The sequence below is a fragment of the Cibotium barometz genome, chromosome 57 (assembly GCF_041138505.1).
Source record: "Cibotium barometz isolate CiBa-2024 chromosome 57, ASM4113850v1, whole genome shotgun sequence".
NCBI lineage: Eukaryota > Viridiplantae > Streptophyta > Polypodiopsida > Cyatheales > Cibotiaceae > Cibotium > Cibotium barometz.
The window spans coordinates 39,914,729-39,928,216 of NC_141102.1; the positions used below are offsets into that span (position 1 = coordinate 39,914,729).

The window sequence follows — 13,488 nt, forward strand, 5'->3', positions numbered from 1 at the left end:
AGATGTAGCATGAGGACCACTTTCCGGATGCAATGACCTTTGCTTGCATTAAGAAAGCTTGTGGTAGCATAAGGGCAGCTGGCAAAGAGAAATAAATTCATGATAAGATTGTTAGACAAGGGTTGTTTGGAAATGATATGGTGCTTGTCAAGAGTGTGCTTGATATGTATGCCAAGTGTGGCACCTGTTCTCACCAAAGCACCACTTACTCCGGGGAAGTCTCAAACATATTGGGGGTTTGTCCTAACCAATGACTCATTTTTGCAGGTGCATGATATTGAAGGAGGCAAAATCAGATTGCCTAGATTTGGTCCTAGAACCAGAAGGTGGCATCATAAGGAGAAACAAATTGACCACACCTTTGTTGCATTCATAGAGAATCCGGTTGGGACCAGGCCCACAGTCAAAATATGGTCTAAGAAAGGGGACATTTTAGAAAAACAGACTCCACGGGGGTGTACTACAAAGGCAATGATGCTTGCATATTACCGGGGTATCATGGGTCAGTCTAGTTTTTTGCTAGAAGATGAGAGATGGGATTTACTTTGTAATTTGTTAAATGAAGTGAAGAGAGAGAAATAGAGGGATTGAGTAACTTTTTGATGTAACTGATTATCCGGTGTAACTGGTTTTTTTTGGTTAATATATATATTTACTATTGATCCCCATAAAAAAAACTGCACGATTGTATGTTTGTTAATTTTACCTTCGAGATATACCAATCAAAACGGCCAAACATTTGCTATAGGTAACATGGGAAACCGAAACTTGAGAAAAACAAGCCTAGGGAGAAGAAGCGGTGCAAAAATTACAAGCTGATAAGGCTACCCAAGCATAGCATTCTAGTTAATTAACTATCATCCCTTCCTTCCCCTCACCTCTCTCCCCACACACACACACACTCTTACTCTTTCTCTCTCTCTCTCTCTCTCTCTCTCTCTCTCTCGATCAATCTGTGTGTCAAGGCGTAACACGGTTAAGGTGTACAGATTTACACCAGCAAACGCAGCAAGCCTGAGAGCTTTGAGAGCATTGGACCGCTTGCCGTCGAAACGCACATGGCGTTCCTAAGCTGCACGCCATTACCCACGTTAACGTCCGCTTCCTCGCTGCCTTGTAAAACGGATGCAAGCTTCCTCCGCCACAACCACATCCACAAGCAATTTCTGGGCAATCCCATCATCGCCACTACCACTGGGCAAGGCACATCTCTTCAGAGAGCCAGGAGGTCACCTGCTGCAGCCGGACAAGCTAGGGCTGGCCTGCCGGTCATCTCGAGCGTGCCTGTTCTAGGCCCTCTCGTCAATACACTTCTGAGCCCCCTCGTGCTCCTGGCAGTCTATGCTCTTGGGGGTAAAAATTGTCATGCGTTTCTGCACAGTTTTCTCCATAAGCACTCACATACTCACATGTGGTGGTGGTGTTTTTTCATCTAAACAGCCATCAGGTTTTTCGCGGGGTTCTCCAATACCACCTACATCGATTCGCTCCCAACTAAACTGGGGCTTACTCTTGCCTGGCCAGGTTTGTCATCTTTTTGTCTCTGAGAGATTTAGTATATGTCTAGTTGTTAGGCGTCCAGCGGTTGTAGCCTGGGGGATCCAGACCAGGGTTTCTGCTTTGCAAGTCCAATCCGTCTACTAACCAGGCTGGTCATCTTTAAGTTGAATACATCAAATTAAAGGACTTCCCTACTCAACTACATAATGCAAGGTTCCTACTCAACTACATAAGGCAAGGCATCAGCCCTCACTCTCCCTCAAAGAGAGTTAAACACATTGTAGATTGGCACTCTCATCCCAAGACTAATGTAGCCTTGCATACATAATTACATTCAAGAGATGATTCCAGGAGGTACTCAAGTTTTTGTGCAAAGAGCACGTTAAACACTATACTGATTTCCCAGAAGGCATGACACACAGATCTACTGTCTAGGGATGACACCTGTGGCATGCGGTTAAGCCAGATTCTCGAGGACATAGGAGGCAAGCATAGCAATCATTGGCATTGCTAATCGCCTAGTTTTGTCTTGTATACATGCATCTGGTGTCCGGGGATGATGCATGTGTGTGACACACCTAAGGGTCTCAGGCTCACATGCCAGGCGACCAGCATCTCGGGATACTATATAAGCGTGCGTAGGTATTCCTATCTTGTATTCTACAAGCGATTGAGTCCTTGTAGAGCGTTTCTTAGGCGTTGGGCTGATCAAGGTGGAATCTAACACTAGAGTATTGGGCTTAGATTTGTGGTCAACATTTTCAGTCACATTCACTACTTTCAGTTGTAAACATTTTCTTTGTACATAATACAATGCAGTAGATTTAGGGGCTATTTTGTGTGCTGTGTTCTGCTGCTTTCTTCTCTCTACACTCTAGCACATGGGCACAAGAGCTCTACGGTTGATATCAGAGCCAACAGAATTGCAATTTTTTTATTTTCTGGCACTCATGTGCATTGTTGACTGCGTGGATAGGGTAGAGCCCCTCGCTTTTAGGAGAGTTGAGTGCACAAGGTTGGGTTTGAAGGAAGTCTCTGTTTGGGTTCTTTATGTAGAACTCCAATGCGCTGCTGTAGTTTCTCCTCAGCCGGTCCACCCTTTAGAGAATCTCTCTAGAGACTCCAATGCTTGAGAGACTGCAGATGGAAATGAGGAATTTCTTACGCACATATATATGCTTGTCAACCACTTCATCTGCAGTCTGTTAGAAGTCATCTCCTGTCTTTACTGAGACACCAGGGCCTCTGTTGTGGGTGTGCCCGCCCTTGTAGGTGTTTTCTCATTTTTCCTCACTCCCCGTATTTTTCCCCATATTTTTTCCCATTTTTTCTTCGCCTGGGGTGGCAGTCGTGTCCTGGCAGCCAGTTGTTCTCTTGTTTTTCTCTGGCCGACTGTACCCGACCTTGGGACAGTGCTGGCCGACTGGCCTTTAGAGCAGGTCGTGGAAAACTGGACCCAGTCGGCTGCCTCCGGAGCAGGCTGACTGCAGCCTGGGGTCCATATATAATGGACCCCCCACTTTCTTGCCATTGTATCATATTCGGGATCTTGTGTATATATAGCAGAGTTATACGCCTCTCTCTCCATTGCTGTTTTTTCTGCACTTGCTCTTGTGTTTCCAGATTTTGTCATCATCTCCGTTGCCTATTTTGACATGGTATCAGAGCCCTAGGCTCTTGATAGTTCTTGGGATTTGTGTGTGCAAGAGGGGGACTGTTGTGTTGCTTATTGGTGGACTGTTCGGGAAGAGGAGAAGCAAGAGGACGGCGGGCTGATTTGCTGGACAACCACTTGCAGGTGTAAGTTCTTCTTTGCTCTTACCCACCCACCCTTTTTCAAATTACATCCCCGCAATGGCAGATTTGTTAGAGATGGCTGAGAGGCATGTGAAGATCCCTACACTCCCCACGTTCCCGGTGGACTGTAAGTTGGACGGGAACAACTACTGCATATGGAAGGTTATGATGGAATCTGTTCTGGAGTCTTACGACCTTGCTCATTTCATCGTTGTTGCGGTTCTACGGCCGGAAGTAGAGGAAGGGGAGTTACCGTCAACCCGAAAGGACCGGGAGGCACAGGCACACAGTTGTGGGATTGTGTCAACGCCAGGGTCCGTTCATTTATCTTCCTCAACTGCACACTGTAGGTAATCAATCATGTAAAGCATATGACGTTGGCCAGAGGTATATGGCAGCATTTGGCTTTTTCTTTACAACAAGGTATCGCCCATGAGAGGATTTCCTTGGAAGTACAGATGCGGGTTATGAGCCCTGCAAAGTCGTCGACGATGCGGGAGCATATTAACAAGCTGCAGGCTCTTCAGCAAGAAGTTCTCCAGGCTGGGAAGGAGATATCGTCAGAGGACATGGCCATAACATTGCTGTCGCATTTGCCCTCTCAGTACTCAACATTTTACTCATCTTTGATTACCAGTGGCAGGCTCAGCACCATCACGTGGGAGGAGCTTGTGCCCATGGTCTTGGACCAGGAGGAAAGATTCTCGAACCCTCCACCTACAGGGCGGAGGTTCGGAGGCCTTAACTGGCCAACGGTCGAAAGGCCGTAACACGGGCAAAGGGAAGGCTTCATCGAAGAAGTCTTCTGAGAAGAAGTCCAACACTAACCGCGAGAAACTAAAGGCAGAGAGGACGTGTAATGATTGTGGTGAGAAAGGCCACTATTGGAGACAATGTCCCAAGCAGAAGACCGAGAAGGGTGAAGATTCCTTAGCAGCAATCATGAAGACTCCGGCTTTTGTGTACTTGGAGGTGATGGACACCGATGTTTCATTTTCTTCAGGCAGGGAGGAGGTTGGAGGACTCGCTGCTAGGGATACTCCGGAGTGGATTCTAGACAGTGGTGCTTCCAAGCACATGACTCCTTCCCGTTCAGATTTACATGATCTCTGCAGGTATTCTGGTCACATTCTTACTGGGGATACATCCACTATCCCAGTTCACAGTGAGGGCAGGTCGGAGATAGTTTCCGATGGCAGAGGGGGGAAGCATTCCTTCCAGGTGTTGTATGTTCCATCCCTTGGTTTTCATCTGTTGTCAGTGCATCAGGTTTGCAAGACTGGCGTACGGGTGGAGTTTGATGAGCATTTTGTTGCTCTCCGAGACAAGGCAACAGGCCAGGTAGTTTGGGAAGGCGGAGTGGAGAATGGAGTTTACAAGCTTTTAGCACTCTCTCTCCCAGGTCCTCAGTTTTGTGATGAGTGGCAGTCTGGTAATGGCCACTTAAGTGTGGATACGCTGCAGGTGCACGCTTTTCGGGACCAGAGGATAGCTTGCCATTTGATGGCAGCAGTTGGCAGGAACTTTCCAGTACTGATGTTGGTGGTTCTTGTGTTAGTCAGTTAGAGGAAACTTTACAGGTAACCTATGCTCTGATGTCTCGTAGTGTTCGGGACAAAGAAACTCCTGTAGATGAGGATGTTCTTTCCACGGGGACCTTTTGGAAAGCCAGGCAGGTGGCAGTTGATTACTTGCAGAAGGAGGTGGATTCTCCAGGCTTAGTGGTTCCGGACTCAGAGAGGGTGGTTGACAGGTTTCAGAAGGCCTTGCGTGGTCTTCAGCAGGTTTCTAGGATTTGGCTTTCCACTGTATAACAGGCATTGATCCTTGTGAGCAGTGTGATGCCTCTTTGACTCGGAAGCAGAATGGTTCATTGATTTGGTTGATGGACACCAGATTGGACGTGAGCTTCTTGATGAGGCTGTTGAGCTCATGGTTGCAGATGACTCTTTGGGAGGCAGGATTGCATATCTTGTGGTTTTTGCAGCATGCGAAGGATCTTGCTCTCTTTTACACAGGAGGGGGATTGATGGATGGAGTCAGACTCCATGGTTGGAGTGACTCAGATTGGGGAGGAGATCGAGACACGAGGAGATCTACTCGAGGCCCAGGAGCAGTTTTATGGAGCAGTAAGAGGTAGTCATCTTTTGCCTTGTCGTCGACAGAGGCAGAGTACCAGGTTGCTTGTGATGCTGCTTGTGAGGTGGTGAGGTTGCAGAGGTTGCATGGCAGGATTGCGCTTCCACTAGAGGAACCCACGATCATCCAGAGGCACTTTGTTCGTGAACAGATCGTTGCTGACGACATCTTGCTAGAGTTCTGTTCGACGGAGGGCAGTATGATGGACCTCTTCACGAAGTCGCTATCTCAGGATTTACTCAAGTGGCGCCCCAGCTCCCTGTGGTTGGTTTCACATCCAGGAGCTGAGAGGGGGTTTTAGAAGTCATCTCCTGTCTTTACTGAGACACTAGGGCCTCTGTTGTGGGTGTGCCCGCCCTTGTAGGTGTTTTCTCATTTTTCCTCACTCCTCGTATTTTTCCCCATATTTTTTTCCATTTTTTCTTGGCCTGGGGTGGCAGTCGTGTGCTGGCAGCCAGTTATTCTCTTGTTTTTCTTTGGCCGACTGACGGGGGTGCTTTCTCTTTGACGGCTGGTCACCAAGGAGCGCAGGTGGGCAGACTGCAGGGCAGCGTACAGCTCAGCAAGCTCACCCACTCTCTATCTCCCCTTTTGGAAAGCAGCCAGACTGCAGGGCTCTCTCTCTGTGTTCTAACTCTCTCTCTCTCTCTCTCCCCCATGGAAGGCGGCCATTGCAGGAGGGGAGGCGCAGGGCTGAACAGGTCTTTCTCTCTATCTCTCTTTCTTTTGGAAGGAGGCGGGCAGAAGGCGGCGCACAGCCGGGACTGTTTTGAGACTGCTTATGGGCTGTTTTTGTTTGGCTGCAAATTCAGCTATGTACTTGGGTTTCCGGCTGTAAGTACAGGTCAATTGAGAATGTTTCTTGGCATGGGAGTGATGCAAGCTCGCATGGCTGCATGCTCATGGAGCAGATTGTTTTCTTCCTGCTAGAAAGGAACAGAGGGACCTACAGTTATGGGCATCTCTATGTTTCCAGATGTTTCATGAGGGAACAGGTAACTAGATGTATGCCGTTGTTGGCACTGTTGTTGAATGGTGCCATGAATGGTTCTGTATGGAAACAAGACAGAAGTTTCAAAGGGAAACAGGCCTAAAGGTTTCATGTGGAAACAAGTCGTAGGTTTCTCGAGGAAACATGTTTTTGGGTTTCTCCAGGAGATAGGTCACATGCAGGCAGAAGGTACAGGAATGGACACATGTTTGGTATAGCCTTGCTATTGATTGGGCAGGGGACAGGGAATCCATGACAGAGATGGATAGTACCCTTGGAAGGTAGAGAGGGTTGGTACAGGTGTCGACTGTATGGTATGCTGTGCTATGATGCGTGTTCTCTTTTGAGAGACAGTTTGGGAGTCTGTGTTGTGATGCAGAAGTATTGGATGTGTCAGGGTGTGATGCTGTTCATAGGGTGAGACACTATGGATGGTTGTGGCAGCCCTGATCATGGGAGAAAGCTTCTGTATGCAGGACTCAATGTGTGAGAGTCCGGGACATCGTCGACTTTCTCAAGGAGGCGAGCCCGTGGTTGTCACATCAAAAGCTTCAACATGAGGAAAGTGAAAAAGGAAGTGCAGGAGACAGTGCAGGGTTGTGTGTCTTTGCCTAAATGAGGTGAAGAGCAAGAGCTGAAGATGAAGCTCAGGAGAAAAGACACCAAGGAGAAGAAGTAGTCAGCCAGGGGAACAAGAAGCAGTTGAAGTGTTATGGTGCAAAACATTTGACAGTTTGTCACCGGTCGTATCTTCATAGAGGCTTCATGGGTTCGGAAGACAGTTTCTTTCTATGTTCAGCAGTGGTGATCTACTATGCTTCATCGAGGACTTGTGCTTACCACTTGGGTGGAGTGCAAGTAGGTTTTGGGTGCCTGAGGATGTATCGGATGAGGCTCAGATGGAAGCGGAGGAACTTGACGAGGTTCTTATTCCCGAGCAGATACTGGCACATAAGGAAAGAAAGGTACAGGGTAAAGTTTCCCGTCGCTATCTTGTGAAGTTCAAGAACTGTTCACTGATGGATGCGAAGCGGATGGAGGAGGGTGACTTAGCAGATTCACCTCAGGATTTGCAGCTTTATCTTGATGCCTTTGAGTTGGAGTCGACTCTTGTTACGGCTCATTCAGGTTTAGCAGAGCATAGGTCTGGAGCATTGCCTGATGCTCAAGAGGGGGGTAGCACCTCCGCTCCCTTGTTACAGACAGGCTCAGTTGTTATCTAGGAGTCGCTTGGTGACATCTTTGTATTCACCCGAAGGTACTGGAGGCTGACAGTACATCTGCTTATGGGACTTCTATGATCTTGTGTTCTAGACACATGAGATGATGGTTGAGTATGGTTCACAGTCGCGCGCACCTTGAACTATAACTGCAACTATGGATAACTCTATGGAGGGCATAAGTCTTGCGAGCAGTCCTAGAGTTGGTTTGGTTCATATATGGATTGAACTCTATTTGTGCATGTATGCATACACTTTTTGTGGTATTATTGTATTCTGGTGCCATTGGATCCTGGTACCATTGAGAATACATTGGGTAATACTCTGGATTGTGTCGTGTGCTGCATGTATATTGGTATGATACATCAAGTGCTTTATTATGTTCATGGATGCACCACTGGGTGTGACTCCTGCGGGATGGCCATGAGACATATGTGGGAAGTACTTAGTGGATGTAGTGTTTGGATGCATTGAGTGCTTTCATATGCTCATGTTGTACCATCAGTCGTGGGTCCTGCAGGATGACCGTGGGCGTAAGGCTTGCGAGCAGCCCTTAGACTGTTACTTTAGAGTAGGTAGAGCAATTTGAGGAGCATATTGTTTGCGAATGCATATGTATGTCATGCATATGTGTGCCATATGTAGAATGATGCATGGTTTTGTTTTTGGCTTACACAGTTAACGTGTTTCCACTTGGTTTTAGAGTTTTGCTGCAGGTTCTGAAGGAACAAGCAAGAGTTGTTTGTCACTTTGGCGTGACAGTGTGGCCATATTGTGCAGGATGATTGTTTTATCACCCAGATGCATTTAGGGCCATTGCTTTTGTCGTATGGAGAGTCTTTGCTCATAAGATGCCTTACTGTGCCATTGAGTGCAATCGAGGACGCTTGCTATTTTTCAAGAGGGGGGTATGTCACGACCCTGTGTTTTTCTTTGGACAGTATGCAGGTGTGCACGGGGACATGGTGGACAGTGTGAATGGCATCAGATTGGAGTTAAAATAAAAAGTAACCCATGTGTGGAGGGGACAAAGGGGTTTGGAGGGGACAAAGGTTTAAAAGCCTTTAAAAAATAAAAGAAACCCTTTTAGGGGATAATCGTGGCCTTTATGCTATTATGGGGGCCTATACTTCTTTTAGAGGGAGTCGAGCTGCAGCTTCAGCCGTGTGTGCTTTTTGGCTCGTGGAAAAAGGTCTGGCAAGCTGGTCGGCCCAGCAGACTGATGCGCTTCATCCTTTGGGGAAAAAGTTGGGCAGCTGCAGAGGGGCTCCTTGAAGGGCTGGTGGTTTGGGCTGCAGGAAACGCAGGGCTGTCCACGCCTTTGGGGAGGAGGTCGGGCTGCAGCACGTGTACTTTCCCTTTTGGCTACTGGCGGGCTGGCTGCAGGAGGTGCAGTACGACAGGTTTTGCTCCTCCTTGTGGCTATTGGTCAGTAAATTGCAGGTAGTGCACAGTGAGCAGGAGGCGGGGCTGGACTACGTTTGCTCTCTCTCTCTCTCTCTCTCTCTCTGTCTCTCTTTGGATAGCTAGTGGGCAGAAAAGGGGGGGGGGGGGGGGGGGGCGCCTATTTTCTGATAAAAGGTGTATTTTTCTCTTTTGGAGGGGCCAGCAAAAAGCTACACCCGCAGGAGCTTCTAAATCTCTCTCTGGCGACTGTTGGCCTGGACTCCACGTGGATGGACTGCACGTGAGCTGGACAGAGGAGCAGGGTTGAACAGCAGGCTGGCGGGCTGTTTGCAGGTGGCACACGGGGGCTGAACAGCACGTGGAGGCTCTCCCTCTCTAGCTACAAATCGGGTCAGCAGACGGGGGTGCTTTCTCTTTGACGGCTGGTCACCAAGGAGCGCAGGTGGGCAGACTGCAGGGCAGCGTACAGCTCAGCAAGCTCACCCACTCTCTATCTCCCCTTTTGGAAAGCAGCTAGACTGCAGGGCTCTCTCTCTCTGTTCTAACTCTATCTCTCTCTCTCTCCCATGGAAGGCGGCCATTGCAGGAGGGGAGGCGCAGGGCTGAACAGGTCTTTCTCTCTATCTCTCTTTCTTTTGGAAGGAGGCGGGCAGAAGGCGGCGCACAGCCGGGACTGTTTTGAGACTGTTTATGGGCTGTTTTTGTTTGGCTGCAAATTCAGCTATGTACTTGGGTTTCCGGCTGCAAGTACAGGTCAATTGAGAATGTTTCTTGGCATGGGAGTGATGCAAGCTCGCATGGCTGCATGCTCATGCAGCAGATTGTTTTCTTCCTGCTAGAAAGGAACAGAGGGACCTACAGTTATGGGCATCTCTATGTTTCCAGATGTTTCATGAGGGAACATGTAACTAGATGTATGCCGTTGTTGGCACTGTTGTTGAATGGTGCCATGAATGGTTCTGTATGCAAACAGGACAGAAGTTTCAAAGGGAAACAGGCCTAAAGGTTTCATGTGGAAACAAGTCATAGGTTTCTCGAGGAAACATGTTTTTGGGTTTCTCCAGGAGATAGGTCACATGCAGGCAGAAGGTACAGGAATGGACACATGTTTGGTACAGCCTTGCTACTGATTGGGCAGGGGACAGGGAATCCATGACAGAGATGGATAGTACCCTTGGAAGGTAGAGAGGGTTGGTACAGGTGTGTCGACTGTATGGTATGCTGTGCTGTGATGCGTGTTCTCTTTTGAGAGACAGTTTGGGAGTCTGTGTTGTGATACGAAGTACTGGATGTGTCAGGGTGTGATGCTGTTCATAGGGTGAGAGACTATGGATGGTTGTGGCAGCCCTGATCATGGGAGAAAGCTTCTGTATGCAGGACTCAATGTGTGAGAGTCTTTTGATGTGAACAATGGCTGGACTTGTTTGTGGATGCCGAGTGGATATGAAGCCATGATGCAGGGTATTTGCAGGCTTCAGGAGTTATACTATGACGGCTGAGTTCCCAGCCTTATTGTAATCAAAGCTCTTATAATCAATTAAAGAAATACGGCAAGGGGCGCCACTGCGTTTTTAGGGCCAATCGGTGTCTGTGTACTGTTTGCAGGAGCACTCTAGCTCCCCCTGTTTGTTTTCCTTTTCTAGGTCCTCAATGGCGTTGAAGTGTTTTATGTGCGAGTGTTTGTTTCACCGCCCGTCAGATTTCTGAAGGAGGGTTCCAAAGCTCGTCCCGGAGATCTTTCATCTTCGAGATGAAAGCAGATAAAGATGGAAACGCAGAAACTGATAAGTTCATAAGTTGCTTTTCCAATGCCAAAATCTGACCTGGAGACTTAATCTCATAGAGATCTGCAAAAGCCTTCCAAACTTCATGTGCAGCATCTGCTGTACGCACATGAGAGAGAACAACATCCTGACAGTTCAACATCAGGAAGGAGAAAACATGTCGATCATTCGACTGCCAAATATCAATCTGTGCCTGAGTCACACCACCGGAAGCAAGGGTGGGAGGGGTGGCATTGGCCGGTGTAATAAGCCAATCCTAGAGATCGACGCCACGCAAGGCCGATTTCACCTTCACCTTCCATAGGGTGTAGTTGGAACCATCCAACTTGGCAGACTCAGCAAACATATGAAGAGAAGTGGGAGCAGCCATCACAAAAGCTTGGGCTCAATCTCAAGAAATGCACAAATTCTGAAGAAAAACAAAGGTGTCCTCCATAGGTACCAAGAGTGCCACCAAAGCCTGCAACACCACAAGCCCGCTCTGCAAAGGGAAAGGGCCATTGGAGAGGAAAACGCAGCAGTGAAAAGGTGCTGTCCTGTAGAAAACAGGTCGCCTATAGTCCAATCTCCAAGTGGGCAATGAAACGCTAGAGCCAGATGGCTGAATTGGTGAAGCCAATCTGAAGGAAAAACGACCAGCAGGGTGCTGTCTAGAAGACGCAGCAGCAAAAGCTATGGATCTGGAAGAAAAACGCAGAAGAGTAGGTTGTCATCCCAACAAAATGAAAAAGTAATGAACTAAAAAGCTGAATCTGGGTGTGCAATAAGTACAGTGAGTGGGAGAGGGGATGGAGCTCTACTACTAGGAGAATGCAAAGCTATATGCATGGAGTATACAATCATGATTGCAACCTAGCTAGCTCCATCCTGGACGATATTGGGGGTATAAAATGGTATACGTCAGTGAAGGGGGTGTCCACAGCTCCCTAAAGAACATGCTTGGGTCTGCTCTGAATCGAGCCAGTCGCTCCGCACCCTCTCTGTGAAACTGAGCTCTGATCTTTGTCATCTCTCTCTGGTATAGGCGTGGTGTCCGAAAGCCAAGTGTCCTCTGTCTCCTGCGGGCTCTGAGTGTCTCTGCTCTTTGGAGAGTAATTCCCTGCCATGTAGGGGCTGGGAGTGGGATGGATCTCTGAAAAAATGTAGTAATCTGTGTCTGTCGTCCCCCCTCTGGAGCTGTCGGAGCCTGTAATGATGTCTCTCTGTGACGCTGTATGTCTAGAATGAATCTCCCCAGTATGCGCTGGTCTGCTGCCTCAAAGATCTGGCGTAGGGAATGTGGCTCTCTGAATAAAATGGGATATCTCTCTCTGATGGCTGTATATGCTCTGCATCTGCATACATAATGCTCCTCACTCTCCACCTCCTCTCTGCACAATCTGCATACCCTCTCCTCTCGGGGGATCCGTGCTGCTCTGCCGGTCTCGATCTCCAATCGATGTGATGAAACTCTAAGCTGACCAATAGCCACTCGGGAGCCGTGTGGTAAAAAGCCCTCCATGTATCTAGGCCTCTATAAAGCCATCCTCAGTGATACTCATGAAGTGATCTCTGTAGTATAGCATCTTCGGTGGAAGAGGCTGTGTAGGCGATATCCATGTCTCTCGTGTATAGAGCTGCCATAGGTCCTGTCTCAATACTGTGTTCCTCTCACTATGAGAGAGACGGATATGTGGTGCATCCCTGTCATACTGGAATGGTGGTAGATGATCCATGTCTAGGCCATGCTGTGAGAACCAATGTGTGACCTGTGCATACCATGATCCTCTGTCTCCTGCCTCAGCCAGCTGTCTAGATGGCTCAAAAGCTCTGTATGACAATTTGTCCTGTGGCATCTCTCTGAATCTGTCTAGCAGGCATATAGTTTGGAATATGGCCTCTACCATCATAGGAGGCGCAGCAAACTCTGCTCGGATAATGTCATGAGGTACTGACGGTTTGCTGCGTATCATGCGTGCCATCATGAGGGCTTGTGGTCTCTCTATCTGTGTCCACCAATGGGTAGCAAGGCCTGGCGCCCATACCGCTGCTCCATACATCAGTGCCGGTGTGACTAATGTGTCAAATAGCCACCCCTTCGTCCGGGGCTCCTGAAAATGCGCCTGGTGGCACTGTCTCTCTAGCATAGCCAATGTTGCATATCCCTGTGTCAATCTAGCTCTGGCTGCTGAACCCATGGTGAAGCGTGTGGCTGCTGCAGAGAAGGTAACCCCTAGGTACACGTATGATGGCACCACCTCCACCTGGCGTCCTGCGAGAGTGAATGTCAGCTGACTCCTGCCCTGTCTCGATGTATGAAAGACCATAACCTTGGTTTTCCCAAGGTTCACAGTAAGACCCCTCTGTGTGCAGAAATCATCGAGTGCATGTAGGTGCTGCTGTAGACCTCCTGGAGACTCAGACACTAATACAATATCATCAGCATAAAGCATAATATGTACTGAGGTACCTGCTAAATCAACTCCATCTCCGCCTCCCCGTGTAATGAAGTCAGCCACCTCATCAATGTATAACCCAAATAGCGTGGGGGAAAGTGGGCATCTCTACTTCACACCAATGGTGCTAGCAATAGTCTCGGACATACCTCCTGGACATCTGACTCGCCCAAAAACCTGCTCATATAATGCATAGATGCCCCATGTCATATCTG

The 13,488-nt window shown here is 48.4% G+C and overlaps 1 protein-coding gene across 1 annotated transcript in view; it reads left to right on the forward strand.

Annotated features, from left to right (window-relative positions):
• Positions 1-883: 883 nt before the first annotated feature.
• LOC147606743 (uncharacterized) overlaps positions 884-13,488 on the forward strand; it is a 130,525-nt gene continuing 117,920 nt past the window's right edge. Inside the window, exons 1-2 of the mRNA XM_086792174.1 lie at positions 884-1,353; positions 1,441-1,524. Coding sequence (XP_086648300.1) covers positions 1,059-1,353; positions 1,441-1,524 — 379 coding nt within the window. The 5' untranslated portion in view covers positions 884-1,058. The remainder of the gene's footprint in view (positions 1,354-1,440; positions 1,525-13,488) is intronic.